This window comes from Lepisosteus oculatus, chromosome 7, assembly GCF_040954835.1.
Source record: "Lepisosteus oculatus isolate fLepOcu1 chromosome 7, fLepOcu1.hap2, whole genome shotgun sequence".
NCBI classification, from domain to species: domain Eukaryota; kingdom Metazoa; phylum Chordata; class Actinopteri; order Semionotiformes; family Lepisosteidae; genus Lepisosteus; species Lepisosteus oculatus.
In genome coordinates this window covers 40,739,076-40,759,724 of record NC_090702.1, presented here as the reverse complement: position 1 = coordinate 40,759,724, position 20,649 = coordinate 40,739,076, and the positions used below count along the sequence as shown (strand labels likewise).

The 20,649-nt window shown below is 35.7% G+C and overlaps 1 protein-coding gene across 5 annotated transcripts in view; it reads left to right on the top strand.

Annotated features, from left to right (window-relative positions):
- The window catches only part of ccdc136b (coiled-coil domain containing 136b), a 41,983-nt gene extending 22,001 nt beyond the window's left edge, over positions 1–19,982 (top strand). For 2 of the 5 annotated variants that reach the window (XM_015352437.2, XM_069192497.1), the window contains 6 exons: positions 1,689–2,006; positions 6,211–6,328; positions 6,739–7,048; positions 9,110–9,244; positions 11,608–11,719; positions 12,948–13,037. In XM_015352437.2, the coding sequence (XP_015207923.1) occupies positions 1,689–2,006; positions 6,211–6,328; positions 6,739–7,048; positions 9,110–9,244; positions 11,608–11,709 (983 nt within the window). In that variant the 3' untranslated portion in view covers positions 11,710–11,719; positions 12,948–13,037. Of the gene's footprint in view, positions 1–1,688; positions 2,007–6,210; positions 6,329–6,738; positions 7,049–9,109; positions 9,245–11,607; positions 11,726–12,947 lie in introns of those variants that run through there. The other 3 variants (XM_015352436.2, XM_069192498.1, XM_069192499.1) reach the window with 3 other exon arrangements.
- The last annotated feature ends 667 nt before the right edge of the window (positions 19,983–20,649 follow it).

Sequence of the window (20,649 nt, the reverse complement as noted above, 5' to 3'; positions counted from 1 at the left end):
TACGACTATGCAAAAGCAATGTTTAAATACTGCATGAGTTCTGATTCAATCTGTTGCCAGAAAGGTGTCATATAAGATTTGGGGAATCATTCACACCAATCACAGCATTATTTCAAAGCCCTGGATTTCATCTTCACAGTATACAAGCCAGTACAAATGTAAGAAGGAGTGGAAATACATTGTTCTGTCTTCTGTGTGATATGTTAATAAAAATGTATAAATCTATAATATAGAACAAATTAAAGATAGCTTCAAAGATTTTAGAATTCTGCATGGTGTCTAAAATATCTATAAAAGTATTTTTAAAGCTATGAATTTAAAATAATTTCATTTGAATTACTCACTTTAAATGTTTGATATTCATATATATGCTGTTTCTTTGCTTGCAAAGGTTGAAAATAATATTTTCCTGATATCTGTGCAAACAGATTTCATCACATGTGATTTCTGAAGTGCTGATTGTTTGCAATTAAATTGACAGTTTGTCATTTTATGGGATTCACACATAAGGCTTGAAGGTCTACCTTCTGTGTTCTAATTAATTACAAAAAACACTTTAAATGTGAAGACTGTAAATACCAAAATAACACCATGGCCAGAAGTGAAAAATGGAGTTGACTGTATCTTGCCATTTGTTGTATAAAAGAAAGCTTTTAACAACCAAATCAGCACTTTGCAGAGGTATACTTTATATACAGTTCTGCCAATGAGATGGGAAACAAAAATAATGTAGAATAGAATTAGTTAATGTGTTTAAAACTATTCTACAGTAATCATAATAACAGAAGAAACAAAATATTGATTTACAGTATTTATCAGAAATTCTTCACAAGACTAAGTATTTCTTTAAATGAAGTCCAACAAAATCGAAGTGAAAATCTTCAGAACTATATACAGACCTTCGAAAGTTTCTTCTTGCCCTGTGGTACGAAGGGAGGTAACACAAGGAAGGCGTTCAATAGTAGCACACATCATGATAGTTAAGGTCACAGAGCTCCACAAGAAAGAGGGTGGCTATAGAATAATCCACAAAAGAACTGAATCTAATACTTGCTGTACTTTGGTATCTACTATCAAGAAGTTTAAGGATGTAATTGCAAGGATGCCAAGAAGAGAATTCAAGTACTGCACATCTTGCCAAAGGCTGTAGTTGGAAGTTTCCAATACAAACTGCCATCCATTACTATTGTTTTTGTCACAGTAAAGAGGACTTGATATAATTAGATCCTTAAAAATCATTTTAAAACTTAAGTTCTTATTTTGACTGGTAAAATAGATGTATACAGTATACACAAATGTCAGCTGCAGGAAGTACAGTATTTGTAAAATGTTTGTGTGACAAGCAAACAATGCTCTGTCTCCAATATGCATAAATGCCTTCGGAATGTGTCCTGAACTTGGTTAACTAGGGTGCCAATATAATGATCATCTTCTTAATGTGAGAACTTAATGTGAGAAAAATAGTTTATTGCCTTTTAGCTGTATTGTTCTAACATGTAGACATGTTAGAAACTAATCACACAGCAAATCACAGACTGGTCAACAGGAGCCACACATACAGTACATAGCTCCGGGAGTATGAAAAAAAACAGAACCGTTTACCAAGCCATTCATTTTCAAATGTGTTTTATAGCTGAATGTGCACGTAGAGTTACTGGATCTTGAGGTGGTCCCGTTGTCTCCCCCAGCCCAGCTGCGTTCAGTGCAGGAGGAGATGGACAGTCTGGAGGAAGAGAAGGAGAGCGAGCTGTCAGAAGCACAGGAGGAGCTGCGGGCTGCGCAGGAGGAGGTCATGGTCCTGCAGCAGGCTGCGGAGGAGGCGGCGGCCGAGCGGGAGAATGACATTGCCAGCTTGCAGGAAGAGCTGTGCCGCCTCAGGGCCGAGCTGCAGCGCCTGCATGCCACCACCCAGGAGTACGAACTGGAGATCACCAGCCTGCGAGCTGAGATTCACATGAAAAGTCAAGGTGTGGGAACCAAGACTGAGGACGTGGAGCCCCTACAAGGTGAGCCCCTGACTCCCTAAAAACAACGATCCACAGAAAACCTCCGATGATCTGAAACGCCATTACTGGAGTGCTGTAAGTCTAGAGGTTTCAGAGTTATGTTGAACAGCCAAAACCACAGCCCTGGAAAACGCTGTTGTGTGCAAATTAGGCTTCAACTTTGCCTGAACTAAGCAAGTTAGCAGGCACAGATATGATATTAACTTTGAGACAATAATCTGGGGTCTTGAGAAAACCAAGATGGCAACTTGGCCTGTTTATTCCAAAACCATCAAAACCGTTTGAGGATATTCGTTTTGTGAACGGCTGCGAAGACTGAATTAAAACTTGGCAGCACCAACCACAGCCAAAGCTTTTTCAAATTTGCATCTCAAAGATAGCTGCAATACGTTTTAGACCTGTACATGAACACAAACATATGTTCAGCAGACTACACAAACTGTTCCTGCTCAAAAACCATTTCGGCAATTAACTTCAAAACCAATGGGTATAATTTTAGTACCAACAGGATAAATATACAGTATGTGAAAATATTCCTGTGTAGATGAATATCCTTGTTGTTGCTACATGCCCCATATCACAAACATTTGGCCAATTAACACCAGATGTGGTACAGTATGTACAGTACATATCATTCTAGTAAGCGTACTATTATGCAGTACATCTTATGTCATTCCTGTGTACTGTACATCATGAATGAATGACCACAGTTTTATTCTCACAACACAAACTATTTTGAGAATTCCTACACTGATTTAACCAAAATGTGGCAGATTTCATGAACAAAAGCTGCCTATGATTTGCACCTCTCAAGTTAGCTTTGATCATTTTCTCACTTACTATGGATCATGCATGGCAAAACACAGCCTCTTATGAAAGTGTCTGCTGTTTAAGAACTGTAAAATCAATTGACTCCAAACGTGGTAGGTATCATATTTGTGACGATGTACAACTGGAAAGAGGTTCCTGATTAAGCCATAATTTCTGACTATCATTTTGTTTTATTACTTCATACTGTTGCTGCATACTATTTAATTAGATCACATTCTTTGTAATTGCATACAGTTAGTTCATATTTAATCCAAACACATTCATCTTCTATTGATACAGACCTAATTTCGGGTCAGGTTTCTAGTGGACTGGACTGCTTTACAGTAATGAACATTCGGAGAATAAACTGATGTTTGAAAAGAAATCCAAAGATGCAAACCAATGATTAAGCAATTTCTCTGCAAACATCGAAATGTTTCCTTAAAACTTTCCGAAGGTCAGATCTATAATATTATTGACATATACTGTTTGTGGGTATTGAATTGAATTAGGGTAAAAATGAGATGGCATGGATTGTACAGCTCTAGAATGTGATTCTGACAGTATTGCATAAGGACTTCTTTAGTAAGTAGATGCAATGTTTAAAGAATAATCTGAGAAAGTTTGTTTCTATAAATATTTCCCAATATTTATAGAACCAATTTTAAGCAATGATAATATCTAAGGAATGTAATTAATCTGTTCAGTTGCAGTCAAAAACTGCAACCGTGAAAACACTACTGAGTGTAAATCAGATATTTCACAGCTCCAGGAGAATGCTATTGACTCTTGTTATGCCTAACAACAAAATAATGAGATTTAAAAAGCTAGATTTATTAATGTTTTGATGGCTTAGCAGACCCTGGAAGAAATAGCAAATTACTGCAAATGTATTCACCCCTCTGAATTACAAATGATATATACAGTATATATAAATACTTCACTTAAAAAGTGAAAATTTTAAGCAAAACATGCTCATCTTGCAACACTTTTATGGGTGAAAGAAGTTAAATTTCAGCAGATAAAAACAGATGAAAATAAAAAAAAAACTAGTATTCACTACCTTTACTATGACACAAAAGCAGCTCAGGTGCCAGAACTTACTTTGATAAGTCACACTATGAGTTGAATATAAGCAATGTGTAAAAATGGTGGATTATATGATTTATGAATTAATACTCCTGTCTCTTTTAAACAACTTGGAGATACTGTTTTAGATAATCAAAGATCAAGAGAATGGTATAAAACATGAAAAAAACACAGAATGTCCCTTTGTTCACAGTGAAGTTGATCAATATAAAGTGGAATCAACAGAGACTTTGAAAATCGAGTTCAGTGGGTGAGATGGGAGAAAATGTTCAGGAGCCAATAATATCCTTGGTACTTCACAAAGCTGGCCTGTATGGCAGATTGACAAACCAATCTCAAACCATGCATGCAGTTTGCAGCAATACATTAAAATGATGTTGCAAACATGGCAAAAGGTCATGTTCAGATGAGACAGAGCCAGAAATCTCTGATGTAAATGCAAATTATGTCTAGTGCAAACCCAGCACAGCACATCACCCAGTCAAAATCATTCCTCCTGTCTAGCATGCTGATGACAGCATTACATTGTGGGTAGACTTCAATCCCTACTCTGGAAGGAGACAGAATGGCCAACTTTTCTGAATGTACTTCGGGAGTTTTACAGTAGGTTCATCTGGCAGCCTGAGCATGTCTCTTCCTGATGAACATGACTCTTTTTCGATTTTCCTGGGAAAATGGTGAGTGGATGGTGGGTTCCTGTATCCTTCCATCTTCACCACTTGCATAGGCCAGCTGCATTTCAGAGTTCTTGCTGAACCTGGCCACTTTGCATAGCACTCAAAGTGGTATGTCAGTCATATGACTTTCATTACTGACGGTAGAGCCTCTGCTGGCAATCTCCTGTTTGTTGTTCTGCCCTTCATTATGATGAGCAGCAGTTCGGACTCTAGCGGGGATTGTGCTCCAAGGAGTATACAATAGGTAATGGAAGGCTTGCTGTAGCCCAGAATAATTAAGTCTTCTGAACCTTTCTCACATCACTGCTTACTGACTCCAGGCTTGTAGAGATTGTAACAGTAGAATTACACATATATTCATAAAAGACAAAATTATTTCTGTTGTAAAAGTTTTACATACTTTACATTTTAGGCCAGAATGAACAGATAACACTCAAACCCTTCCTAAAACGTAGTAAGCTTTTGTTTGACAAGCAACATTTCAGGACCACAACTTCATTTTCCAGCGTCCTGGCATGCAATGTTAATGTTATGCATTGTTCTGGACAACAACGTCAAGGCTCAGTTTTATATTGTTTCCACTTTACAATGTTTAAAATGCTTAACTATTAAGAGATTAAAAGTAACAAGTTCACATTCAATACTTTATTTCCATAACAACCAGCTACATGGAATTTGGTTAGGTGAGCTCAAACAATTAAAGACATACAAAACAAATATACAACATAAAGATGATAATAGGTAGCATCCACTAACACATTTACAAATCATTCTAAATACATACCAGTAAAAAATCAGTAATGGTGGGGCTTGGTAGGATACCAATGAGCCATTCAAAAACATCAAAATTAAAGTGCAGAGTTTATGCATCTCACAGCCTCAGGGTAGGTACTGTTATGAAAGGTAGGTGCTAGCAGGCACTGTACAATAGGTGCCAGTAGACCTCGTCTTGATTGACCTGAACCGACTACCAGACGGGAGGAAAGAAAAACAGGTAGATTCAGGTTGGGGGACTCAGTGAAGATCTTTAGAGCGTCACGTTTCAGTCTAGAGAGGTAGAATGAGTCAACAGAGGGAAGGTGGCCTCCTACAGGTTTGAAGGTGATATACACTATTCTTTCTAGCTGCTTCCTGTTCTGGGCAGAAGTATTGCCAAAACCACACAGTGATGGAGAAGGTGCCTGGGAGCTTCTCCACCATCTCTACAGCCTGACCATTGGTGTACAGTGGTGAAGAGTGCTCCCTTGCTTTGCTAGCGGCTCCAATAAATGATATTACAATATAAACAGCTATTTTAAACTCTGCAAGTACAATTAACCGAATTAACAGAGTTTAGTTGTCAGTTAAGATGCAACATATTGAGCATTAATCAATCATATTAATAAATATATTAGGGTCATAAAGAGTAGATCTGTTTGACACATACCATCTGAACATAGTTCATAGTCTCACACAAAGATTTTAATTGAAATAGCATAAATTTATTCTTATCATCATTTAGGGTGCACAGTTTTGTTAATAATGATAACATGCAACAGGTTTTTTAAATGTTGAGGTAATACCCACCTAGATGCACAAGAAAAGTGTAGAGATCTGTTTGAACCCTTTGCTGTTTGACTTGATTTTAGGTGACCTGAAGTCGCTGAGGGAGGAATGCCGGAGCCTGAAGGCTGAGTCAGAGTTTCTGAAGGATGAAAATAAACAGCTTCTTGAGAAACTGAAACTGTTGCAGCTGCAGAGAGCTGGGTGAGGATTGAGAAAAGTTGTCTGAACTCTTTGCATCCACTATTTGGCTGCAAAGGCCCTGCTTTGCCCTTAGGCATGATTAAAATATTGATGTTTCTGGCAGTGGTCTACCCAGCATGCTAATTAAAACACTTCAATCCATGGAATTGAGAAGCTGTTGATGCTTTTTTGTGGGGAACAAAAATAACAAGGAATATGTCATATACATTCCATTTAGAGACATAACCTGAATTGTAAAATCTTTTATGGAAAAAAATGCCTTTTTTTATATTTTTGACTCTACGTATAGTCCACAAAATGATTTTAAATCACTTATTTTATTGTTTTGTTGTAAGTCCATTATGTACAACTTACACATCTCTATGCAGTAAAATACTGAATGTAAAGAAAGCTCTTTTTCATCATCACAGATCGAATGATGTATATCTGGCACTGAAAGAAGATACAGTGAACAGTGAAAAAGAGAAACATTTAACTGGCATAAAAGACATTGGAGAGGGAACTGAGGATCCATATGAAATGCGAAAGGCTGGCAGCTACATGACAATGACAGAGCCAAGGACAAACTGCAGACTGGTGGATGTGTCCATTCAGAAGAATATCTCATTTGACGGAAAACCAATGACACCAACAAGTATGAACGGTGGTTTCTCTGAGATTTATTCTCTTAGAGACCAGCTAAAACAAGCAGAGGAGAAGGCTTTGCAAGTGCAGAATGAGGTATGCCTAGAGAAGATATACAAATTATTGGTGTTGTTAGACACCCGTGTGTTCTGGAGACTATTTGGAAGTCCATTTAAAACTGAGAAGATGAGGTACTATTTACAGTACACAAAGGATTTTAAGAGTTTGTTGCAAGCTACTCAACCATATTGCTGAAGCCGATACCTTGGCTTCTTTGAAAATATATATGTATGGGATCCTTGAATCAGTTGGCTACTAACTACTATAAAGGCTAGATGGTCCAAACGACCTCTTCTCATTAATAACTGTTCTCTAATGTCCTTACATTGGGTCAGATTCTAATGATGAAACAAGCCAATGAATATAAAAAAGATAAGGTACAAAACTCTTTAGGTTTAACTCATCTGGCTGAGGAAATTGTAGTCCTGGTCAGAGATGAGTGCTGTCACAACCCGCCTCACCACCACCACACACTTATGAAGGATGAGCAGGGAATTGCTGCAATGTGGATGTTGGAGTGGAAGAAAGGGTTCTGCATGGGGAAGCCGAAGTGTGATATTAGAATTTTACCTCCTCAAGAGCTTCTGTTTAACTGAACACCATTTTCTCACACAATAAAACTATACACCATTTATATTAACATATTTAATACTTTGACTTTAAATCGTGTGACTGAGGAAATGATAATGCTGGTCGGAGATCATACACCCAAAACAATCCCTAAAACACAGACACGGATTTCAAACACTGAGCTATTAACAAATCAGTTCAACTACAGTTTTGAAGGAATTTGGCAGAAGATGCATGTAGCATGGAAAGAAAGAGAAGTGCATAAGATGCAGACGTGAGCTTATTTGGGTAGATTCGGGTATGCAGTGAATGAGAAACGTGTGATGCAGGTGACAGAATATGAGGTAGCAGCACTAGCAGAACTGGCTATCTTGAGATTGGAATTCTGTGGTAGAAAGGAAGGTGTACAGTATGTCACATGACACAGAAGTGGGAAGAGAGCTACAACTTGCTGAGATTTGCTAAACAGAATGGATAAGGATGTATTGCAAGCAAAACCTCTAAAAGAAGAAAAAATATCAACTCTGTATGTGGCTGGAAGCTTTGGTTGGGGGAACGTATTGAGAGCTGACACCGTACCAGTTGGACCCCACTGTAGCAGCTTAGGTAGTGGGTGCTAGGGACAGCCTGAGTATGAATAAGGATGCCCAAGTCTGGTACATATTGATGCAGTGCACTCATACCTGCAGGGTGGAGTGGGGAAGAAGAAGGAGAGTGGAGCAAGCAGGAATAGGAAGAGAGGGAAGGAAAGAGGAAGTCAAAACTGCCGCAGAGGTTCAGAGTTTCTAGATGGCTTGATGACATCGGTTATTTTGGAAAAAAAAGCACATACAGTATACTGTTGCATGGCAGTATGTGAAATGCTTGTGTTTGGTGGAGGGTGAAGTTGAAGATGCCAGTATGTGACACCACTCCTGTATGAGATTAACATGGTGAAGGTAAGGTCCAAGCTCTGCCAAGTGCGAAACACGTCCCTCTGCAACAAAACAACATCTGACTGCTAGAAAAGATCTGTGCAGGTGGGAAACCAGGCATCTTATATGTTTAGGGAAACAGAAGTGTGAGATTATTATTTGACCTTGTCCTAATTGTCTGTTTAATGATGGATTCTTTAAGATATGCTTCCTGAGAAACTACCTGAAACAAGTCGAAGAGTATGTTTTATAATGATAGAATGAGGTGCCCATAAAATGAATGGTATTTGAACAAAAGAATAAGATACTGATAAATTTGTATCCCCCACACAACTTGTTTCCCCTCGCCTATCATATGTTTTATCTTTTACTTATAAATTGATTTTTTAAAGATTTCTAATTATCTTGCAGCATTCTGCTCCATAATCAACATTCTGACATCTTTCAATAAAACTCTAATTTAGTATATTTATAAACAGAGACACCATTAATAGTGATATCATACAAAATGTTTTCAAAAGTTCTTAGCTCTATTTCTTTAACTTGTCTTGAGTGTGTTGTTTTTATTTAGTGTAGTAATTTTCCAAGTTTTGAAAACAAGTCTCTTCTGCAGTGTGATGGACTGAAGGGTGAGCTGGAGGAGCTGCAGAGCCGATACCAAACAAGCCAGAAGGAGAAAGATGAACTTCAAAGGGAACTTCAGAAGTGCCGGGAGGAGCTAGAGAAACTCACTGGGAAGAAAGTGCAGGTAAGAGACTTGGACATCCTGTGACATTGCTACCATTTGGAAGAACTCCTGTTGGTTAGTATTACAGTGGCAACAACATTTTGCCATTGGCATTCAGCAAAGATGACGAGCACTGTGGTGGGAAAACGCAGATATTAAGAATCTCTGGCCAACACCCTAATCAACCAGTTAAGGATGTTTCTCTTGTTCAGCCAACAAAATAACAATAGTTTTCCCCTACATATTTCATAGCACTTTTCATCCAAAAGGATCTGGCAGCATTTTACAGGTAGGAGGGGACTCACTTCATTCACCACTGAAGTTGAGCTCTCAGTTAGCTGGTCCTTGACAGCCATTCCATTGTAGTACTGTACCTCACTATACTGTACATCAGATAAGATGGAGAAGTGAGTTCATTGCATAAAGTCTCTCTGAAGTACCAGACCTTAGGGAAACTCACATCATATTGCCAAACCATACAGAAATTGCATGGACAATGCAGGAATAAGCATCAGTTATCAATAAAAGTTATGATCATAAAGGTTTGTCAGTAGACATTTTCATACATTTTCATGATCGGTGATCGGTGGTCTTGGTTCAATTTACTGTAGGTTGAACCTCAAATTTCCAGGTTTAATTAAGTCATTGTTGGATTTTTTTTACACTGGGAAAAACATGCAGTGCATGTACAAAATAGAATTAGTTTATAATCATGGTTAAACAACAGAAAAAAGACGAGCACATACACTGCTCTTTTAAATACTTAATCTTTATGTTATACAGTAATATTACTACTGTTCTGGTACCTTTTATTTTGTATTAGCATGTAAATACAGTATGAAAGGAATACTTTGTTTAAAAATCACAATATATGTCTGACAAGAAAGGGTTAGCCAGAAGATTCTAAAGCATGAGAAAATATACAGGAATAAGAAAAAAAACTTAAATCCATGGTATCTGAGGTTAAAAAAGTTTTATTGTAACATTACCATAATCACCGTATAAATGTCATGTGTGACAAACATTACAATTGCTTATGCATTCTTGAATCTTTGCCATTTTTCTGTGTTGCTCTGTATAGTTTTATACAATTAAAAAAAAAGTTTTCTTCTCTCTTTTATTTTTGTTCATTTTTGTCATCGTCTGAAAGTATGTGCATAACAGTGCAGCTTTTAAACTTTAATGACTGTACTGCAATAAAATCAGTTGCACACATGCTTACATACCTACACCTACTAATATCACACACAAATAAAAAAAATTACACACAAGCATCCTGAAACTTTCTCTACAGCAGCTATGCTCTCATCATGCGTCTTAGCCAGCACTCTTTGCACAAGCAATTGTATTTTGTTTTTGTTATTAGAATTTTAAATATAATGATGATATAAATGATGACCACTATTACCGTTACATTTTTAAACGTTTCTAATAGCTTTTTAAATCATTAATAGTTGATTTAAGAAGCTGTTGGCTTCTTATTTAAAAAATGAATGTGTACAAACCTTTTTTGTTCTTAAAAATAACTGCAACATATTATGCATAGAATGATTGTGGTTAGTTAAACAGTGATAACAATTCATTGAGAAAGAGATGGAAAACACAGTACCAAATTTATGTGCAACATGGGTTTTAATTATTCATGAAGGTACTGTAGCTACATCAGCATGCGTAGGCTGCAAAACAGCAGGTAAAGGTTTATTCCATGCTTAAAAGAGAAGAAAAGAAAAGAAGCAAGTTTCGGCTGTGGAACCTTCTTCAGGTGGAGCCTTATTCCATACCTGAAGAAGGCTCCACAGCTGAAACATTGTTTTTCTTTTTTTCTCTTTTCAGCATGGAATAAACCTTTACTTGGCACTTTATTTATTCATGTTGCAAATTAATTTACTACTGTGTTTCTTTAATGTGGATTTAATTTCTGGACAGTAAAAGGCTTTGTTTTGACTTCTGCACCAGAAGAAACACCACTAAATGAAATACCTTTGTGTCATGTCATTTGTCTTCCATAACTGCTGTGGACCTTGTGATTAACCCTTTCAAAACCATACCTCTTGATTCAAACATCAGTTTACCCCAAAAAGTGACTCATGGCACCAAATATGGGCAGCACTTTGGTAGAGGTATCTCTTCGTGTGTGTGTGTGGGGGTTAATTCATAGCAAGGTGCCCAGTGTGGTGTAGGTTCTAACTGCACTTCTTCACTTTGCTGTACATTGTCTCTTATGCTTTTCTGATTTTACACCATTATTCCATATTCACCCTGCCTCACTGCTTCTGTGTCTTCACCTTTCTTGATACCAATGTCGATCTATCTATCGCCCTTTCTTTGCCTGCCTTTGTTTCACCTGTCCTTTTCATTCCTCACATTCCCTTATTTTTCCTCAGAATTCTCCTACCCCTGAGCCACCTGTTCTGTCCATTCCCCTAATAGGAATGATTGTTATAGTGGCCCTACTTTGGTGCTGGTGGGCGGAGACCTCATCCTAGAGGGGACAAGGTACCGGTATGATATTTCTTTATCTTCCAAAAGACACCTCCCCGGTCCACCCAGAAATAAGTAAATTAACTTCAGTGAATGGCACAGGCCAGATTTGCCAAACAAGAAACGCTCTCTATTAAAATGCATGACCCTAAGGATGTTATGCAGACCACACACATGGTGTGAAAAGGAAGAAAATCAGTTTCATTTCAACATTTAAAATGTACAACATTCAGTTAGAAGCACCTATAAGGACTTTCACTCCCTACATTACTTACAATAATCACTTTGGCACTACTTTTGGTCTGCATGTGTCATACTTCATTCATTTCAACACTGGTACTGAAATGTTTTTGTAGGAGGGCATACACCAAGTGTGCTGTCTACAGTGTAACGAATGTCTAAAAACAACCCCTTTATGAACAATTATTAAAACATATGTTAAAATAATGAGTGCAATCAGAACAATACATTAATACATAATAATAGTACACTGGTATTTCATAAAGTAGTTTTTAGTAATAGCTGACTTTTCAACAACAGTTTGAAGAATTTCCAACTAATTAGAATTAATTATTTAATTAATTAGAACCTTCCGGCAAATTTCTGCCAGAGTTACATGAGGTCTTGCAATTGTCTTATCTAAGCTAAAGAAGGCAGTCAGACAATACTACATAATGTCCTAGCAAGAAATACCAATATTTGAAATAAAAAGATGGTCTGTCAGCCTCAATTACTCACTTGCTATTTATGCAGGCTACTGGTTGGGTCAAAACAAGACAATCCTCATTTTGATGCTGCTGCATTACTTTCATACCCAGTAGTGAATACAATTTCAGTCTCTTACCAGCCAAGAACTTCCAGAATTCAAAATTTCTGTTTAAAATAATAGGTAAATCCTCGCTAGGGACATCTCATTTACTGTACCTAGTCCAATGTTATCTTTGTTAGCAAGCCTTCTTCCTGGTTGGTAATCATGATTAAACATAAGCCATTTGTAAAAAGGGGTCCAATTATATTCGCTTACCAAAATATCATGCTGTGGGTTTTGAGGCTGAGAGAAATTCTATCAAAGGATATTTTATAAATTGTCAGAAGTAATACTGTATATTCTGTATACTTTATATGTGGGAAATTGACACACAAACTCTGTGATAAGACCAAATACAGTACTTACCTCCTTACCAGGTGTGTGATTTCTTGTGAGTTAAAGTGCCCTGCAAGTGTTTTCCTCTGTTGTTCATAGGAGCCTGAAGGAGTCTGGAACCCAATGATGATGGTGGCTGTGGCTGCAGCTGTGGTGTTGATCTTTCCCACTCTGTCACGAGCACTCTCCTGAGGACCTCTCCACGGCCTTCCTTGGCAGTTCCCTTCTTCAGATGCAGCCCTCCCTCGCACACTCAACTCTCCACCAGCATTCACATCCTGCTACGCCTCGGGCCCCTGTTAAGCCTAGTTGAGGAGGGTCTGCTATCAGAGACAACTGTCTTTATGAGAAATGAGGATCCTGACTGCTCCCTCGGTTCCATGAATTGTGAGGATCTCTGGAGCGTTCTAAGTAAAGCACATGTTTTGCAGATTAACAGTAGGACACAGTTGAAGAAAATCACTTGAACGAGTGTGATTCTTAAACCAAGTTAACCAAGACAATAATCATTGCACATTTCCCCCATTACCTATTCTTCTGTACAAAATACAAGGCAAGTTAGTATAATTATTTGAATTGCTTTCTATACAACTTTACAGATTTTTCTCTTTTTAATTTAAAGATGCCTCCTTTCATTATGAATAATGATCTCGGATGCTGTATAATGTGACTTAAGAGACAAGACATGGACTGGATTGTTGCACTGGACTTTCACTATTGCTGTCTTTGTTTTACATAAGGCGATATCCAGAGAACTTTATTTATTTATTTGGCGTTGTGTAAAATGTGACGACAGTCTGCCTTAGAGTTGATTTCAAAGGTGTTGATTAGATTTACTCTGAAATAATGGGCCAGATCAATACATTGATTAACTGTATTGAAAAAATGTTTTTGCTAAAAATAATATACAGTATATTCAGTGTAGAAATAAAAAGCTGACATGCACAAAATGTGACCAAAAGAAAGCAATGAAATATTTTATATTGTATTTCATCTGGAAACCAAACCAATGCAGTTTTTCAAAAGACAAAAGCAGAGCTAAATGCTGACACTTAATTCCTTAAACAGTTGAATGTTAATGTGCTCTTTTTATGTTCTCTGGCTTTTTAGAAAACTTTGGTGATAGAAGTATCTGTTGTTTTCAATCATATCATAATACACTTGTTCCTTAATTTATACTTTATTGATTAGCACTTTTTTTCAAATTAAATCCTGAAATCTCATTTACTTGTAGCTGCCTTTTGAGATAGAAAGACTGCCTTCCCTTTTACTAACATTTATAATAGACATAACTCCAGGGATATGATAAATCAAACTAATTTTTAAAAGTGTTCTTTTGTAAAATCTTGTATTTGATAGTATTGCTTCAGAATGCTACAACATAAATGGAATGTGCAGTGTATCCAATGTCCATCCAGGTCAATCCATGTGGGAGTACCTCTTGTCTGTAGCTGTGAATCCTGGAAGTCTGGCCCTTGTTCGTTCAACTGCGGCACATATTTCCTGACCTTTTTGGCAGCAGCCCATCTGTACATCCTAACTCTTCACTGTCTAAACTCCTGGCCTTCATAGCCACTCAGTACTGGCTTGCTGCCTTTGCCTCTTTGGTTGTATTTTCTAGTCTATGGTTCAATGTCCCCTGCATTTCTTCAAGCAATCATGGGTCAGTTTCATATTGGACTGTGGGACTCATAAGCCTATCACAAAAAAATAATGTTTTCAAAGGATAGATACAATGAAACACCTAAGTGATCAAAAGATGTTCACACTTGAGGCTCCCAATTGTAAAATTGCCAATTGTACAATTTTTCAGTCTTTATAGATTTGTTTGAACCAAATATTTCCTGTTTTTGTTTCTATTCCATTTAATGTCATACACAAAAAAGAAAAGTTTAAAAAGTATTTATTAAGCGTAAAAACATAATAGTCGAGAACTATTCCACCTAATGGTCATTAGTCTCACAGTGCATGTGAACATATTTTTTTTCTTTTTCTATTAATGAAAAAATTGCAAGAGCTATTCGTGTAGATCATTTAAACACAACATTCAAGGTTTAACATGGGAGCCCTGCCTGGTTTTGTTTGTACATTGTAAGCACCCTGTCTTTGGATTTGCATAGGAAATATATACACACTTAACAGAATATATACTGTACATATGCATTGAGATGTATATTCTAACTTTTCCTGCTGCTTATACTACTAGTAATTATTATTGCATTTTCTGAACTAAAAAAGGAAAAGGGAACCAAGAAAAAGGAAAGAAATTGCAGGAATGAAATGGCTTTGAATGTTTCCACCATTTGTAAATACAGTAGTTCTATAGGACACAATTTACCTTCATTCAATCACATTCCTGGGATCAGAATTATATACATATGGAATATGTATACAATATATATAATATGTGATTTTTTTTTCCATCTGTATTGTGATTTATAAAATACAGTCCAAGGCCAACTAAACAGTAAATAAAATCCATACTATAATTTACTAAAATCATAATGTACTTTACATTTTTTCTGACTGAAAAACATTTGTTTAAGAGTAGTATTTTTAATATTCTCACCAAAGTGGAACTGTTTGGCTAATTATATAATAATAATTTAAACTAAAAATGTAATTAAAAACGGTACAAAAAGCTGTACAAAACCACAAAAACAAACTCTTTAGCAATCAGGTCTTTAAAACATATATAGGACTTTGCATAAGTCATTTGTTGTTCCAATGAGGTACAGTCTTGTTGAATTAAACAAGATATACTGTACATTGTTTAGAGTGAATATTTATATTCTCATGCTTTTAAATGAAAAGTGGATGAAGTTAAATGTAAAAAACAAAATCTAAATTGAATCCAAAATTAAAATAGGTTGATTGCATTAGATGTCAAGAATTGGTGGAAGCACCTTTGGCAACAATTACATGTGTCTTTTTTCGTAAGTCTCTATCAACTTTATCACACTTGGATAGTGCAATTTTAACCCATCAAGCTTGGTCAGGTTGGTTGGAACTGTTGATGGACAACAGATTTTTTGTCTTGTCACAGATTTTCTATGAGATGTTTGTCAGGACATAAAGCTGCCAGCACAATGCTTGATATTAGTAGGAATGATATTGACTCTGTAATGAGCTGGTAGATGTAACCAGACTAGACAGCTTCCAGTGTTGTCCAACATAACCACAAAAACATTTACAACATTTTTGCAGTATCCCTAACATTTTGTGTTGTTTTGTTTTCTGTAATGGCCTCCTTGTTTTCATTTTGCCATACTAAATCCCTACTTTGTGAAGTAAGTAGGATATTGCTGACTCATGGACATTTTCTTTCTTCTTAGCCATTGAACTCTGTAGCCTTTCTAAGGTGCTGTTTGCATCATAGTGGCATCCCTAACCATTTACTTCTTTGCCCAGCTGGGTGGTATGATACATATTCCACCTCATAATATTTATGTTCACTGTGCTCAAAGCAGTGTCTTTTAATTTTTTTTGTATCCTTCCCCTGATTTGTGCTTTTCTACAACTTTATCCCTGGGTTGCTCTGAAAGCTTCTTGGTTTTCATGGTTGAATCTCTGCTAGAAAATCATGACCTGACTGAGGGACCTTACACAGATAGGTGTACTGTATATATTCTGAAATCATGTGAGCCACTATTACTGCACACAGACAGAGACCATTCACCTAATTGTTTGACTTATAAAAGCATTTTTTGCATGTGAACAAATGTAAGCTTGTCACAACAAAAATAATACTTTTGCAAACAATATATTCCATCCATACATTTTTTAATGTCTTCTTTCAGTTCAGGATCATAGGGGAGCTGGAGCCTATTTCAGCAAACAAACAACATATTTGAATTTCTAATTTTCTTCGCCATTTTTACTGGCATTTAAGTTCTTTCACTCCTGTAACACTTAGGTTTGGATAAAAATATTCACTATACAAATGTGCATAATTCATTTGTAATTTAACAAAATGGGATATCTTTTGAATGAGGTCAATACTTTTGCAAGACACTATACAGTACAGTACATACACCTGTGTATGAATAGATATAAACCAAAGTTAAATTTACTGTAGTTTCCTTGAAATGGCCTGTTCCTGTGTAAGGACCTTATGTCAGCACTTTTTATTGATGAATTAACTTTATTTAAAAACAATCCAACCTTTCAGAAATATTTCTTGTCTATATGTAGTAATTCATGTTTATCTCACTTATTATCTTATTGACAGAATTCATAAAGGATATGTGCCAAAAAGATCCCATTGATGCCTTAGAACTATATTAATGTCTTATTGTGAGATAAATCCTACAGATCCATAAAATACTTCACTCAAGAATCAACAAACATGCAAAAATTATTTATGTATGATTTACAAGGCAATAATGACAAACTGTGTTCATGCTACAGTATCAATACATCATATCTATCCAATTGATGCCCAAATGCTCCCTCACTACTATATTTTAGTACACATCTCACTACATTTTTTTTCTGTGGGACACTATGGCATACTTTATTTTAGAATGACAGACAGTATAATTACTGTGGTTCCTGCAAAATTTACAATCTTTTTGAAATGTTTACAGTGTTTGACTGCGATGAAAGAAACCTACAGTATAAGGCAAAACTATGTACTGTACATATAAACAAAATGCTCTCTATTTCCCAGCTGTGAAAATGTTTAGGAACTGCAGCACATTTTATTTTTTAAAAAGGCAGCTGCAAATGTGAATGACATTTTCTATTGCACACTAGAGATTTGTATTTCTTCATATCTAGAATTTTGAACGCTATTGAGAGCACTGAAATAATTGACCCATAACGTGGCGTTTGTCAGACATGTAACTCTATTTGTTTTAATACTGTTTTGAAAATATGTTTTGGAGGCATTTATATAGTTTTATTTTGTTATTTTGGGATTTCTATCATTTCCATTTGTTTTGAAGTGTGTATCATCTCTTCTGTATAAATGTCTGTTTCAGTTTATGTTATGAGTTGTATTACCAAATACCTTTTTTGCACAATTGGCATGTTTATTTAGAAGCAAAATGAAATTCCACCAAGCTCTTTTGCCCAGTGCTGAAGTACAGAATTAAGAATCATCTTTCACTCAGCTTTGTTAAATCTGCTGTAATCTGGCTCTAATCTCCTGTAGTTTTGCAGGAATAGTTACTTGACACAACATTGTAATTGTTATTTGCTTAGCAGATCCCATTGTTCAACAGACTCCATAGCAGGACATTTAAAAGGTGCAGTGCATGAAACAGGAAAATGAGAATGGGACATACTACTTGCTTTAATCTAGTTTCTTTATTTTTTTCATTTGAGAGTAGTTTCTGCTCATTTTGTTTTTATCTCTTTTTTTAATTCTCCCTGGTATAGGAGGAGGAATTGTGAGCACTTCTGTTCAAAAGGAGTTTTAACTCCTTGTTGAAATTGCATTTAAAATATTTGCATCCCTCTTTTTGCATTTTAGCAGACCAAAGCAGGTTTTCTTCTAAGATTTTACTATACTTTGCTTCAATTCTTCTGTAGTAGTACAATAAACAGTATTTTAAAATAACAGCGCACCTAGAGTGAATGTGTAGAACACATACAGTATTAACAATGAAATGCTGTATAAAGTACCCGCATTTAGTGGTTAACAAATTTCATACATTTCTATTAAAATGTAGTCTTCCCTTCACATGTCTAAAATGTAATGCATTCATTTATTATTCAAGCAGTATTCCTTTTTTGCTATATTTTTGTAGTTTGTCAGCAGTAAAAATATACTTTTGAAGAATATTGAAGCTTTATTTCCACATAAATTAATATTAAATGTAATTTGCAAATATTTTGTAACTGTCAATGAATGCTGTAATTTAATGTAAATAATACATGGAGACAACATATAAATAATGTAATGATATATTTTGTGTTTAGAATATGGGATGTTGCACATATACAATTATCAGTGTTTAATGAAAATTAGAATTGTTTAAAATATTTATCCTAGGCAGAACACAGGATTATTCACTTTTACTACAATAAAGTATACTTATTACTTTTAGTATTACACTTCAGCTGCAATAACAACGGTTAACTACTTACTGAAATGAGTCCTCATTAAAAGAAATACAGTTCATGATGTACAGTATTGTTTCTATTTAAAAATAACCCTATCCCACATATTGTGTTATCTAAATATATTTACCATATTGTATTGGTAAATATATAGTCTTTCTCAATCAGAACAAAATAACCTATTTATCTTGTCACCTTTATTTTTATTGTATTTGTATGTTGAGTTTTTTTTGTCTCTTTTATTTTGGTTGAGGTTGCATCTTGAATTTTGCATGTAATCCTCAGTTTTAGAATACATTTCTAAATAATGTGTGTTTTTGGATTGCTTTGAAAAAACTGCATGCACAATTTACTTGGTCGTTTCCTAAATCTTGCTCCTAAAATTGCACGATTATTCCAGATTCTTGCATAATATATACTGTACATACTCTGAATTTTCTGTGGGAAATGCTTTTAAAAAAGCCAGTCCATCATTAATGCTTAAACTGCTATTTGTAACTCAATTTAATGCACAAAATCAATTATTTCAGTGTAAATCATGAAAACTGTCCTAGTGTTTGAACTTTGAATTCCACAGCTGGGTTCAAGTGTATCTTCTTGCAACTCCACACCTTACACAGTCACAACAGGATCAAGGTGTGGTAGTAACCTGAAAATGTATCAAGACTATATAGCTAGGTAATAACAACTAAGGCTTACTGAATGTGGATGTATTTTTACTTTTTACTTTATAAAACAATTAAAACATTCAATACGAAAAGCTGTATTAAGTAGATGAGTAAAAATATTTACAAATTTCTAATAAATTTAATTAGACAGTACAGGCTCTGCTTGCACTGAGTTGGTTATTTATTATGTTGCATTGATGTTAAAGTCTATGAAAAACTGGTGACTGTCTATGTAACATAGCTAAAGAAATGTAATGTTATATGTTTTCTAGCAAGAATGTATATTCTGAAATGCTTGTTTTTTTAGATGGCTTAATTGTTTTCACAAAATGTGAGTATTTTGGTAATAGGGTGTATATTTTGTAAAGGAACTGACAAATAAAATAATTTAGCCTTCCTTTTCTTTCCCTCACATAAACGTCCTTGATTTCTGAATTATTTTATTTCATTGTTTAAAAACAAATCTTGTCATTTCCAAAACATATTTATTGACAATCTTCCTGTCAACAAGCCTGCTAGTGATTGGGACCATGTGATGTAGCTACAAAATCTCAAATTACTGTGAAAGCTTTTTGCGGCTTGCTGTCTTTTAAAGTTCTGTCTGGATAACTCAGGCAGAAACTCAGAAACTTTTTATTATGTTAATAACATGCACAGAATGTACTCATGGGATCTTGATTTATCAACCTTTAAAATGGCTAAGTCACTTCACAGTCACCGATTCCTATCGCAGACACACAATGTATCAGCCAGAGTAACATCTCAGGGCCTATTTTTATCACCCATTCTGCACTACTAGGTGAAGTAGGAGGGTTTCACATTTCATATGCAGTAATAGTAGAAATTGTACTATAACAATATTTTACATTTAGCATTGCTGCCTCTCAACACTAGAGCCCAGGGTTCAGTTCTGGGCCTGGGGTGCTAACTGCTTGGAGTTTGTATGTACTGTACTGTACTTTCTGTGCTTGTGTAGGTTTCCTTTGGGTACTCCAGTTTCTTACTAAATTAATACTAGTAGGTAATTGGCTTCAGGAAAAAAATAGCCGTGGTTTTTGTGTTTG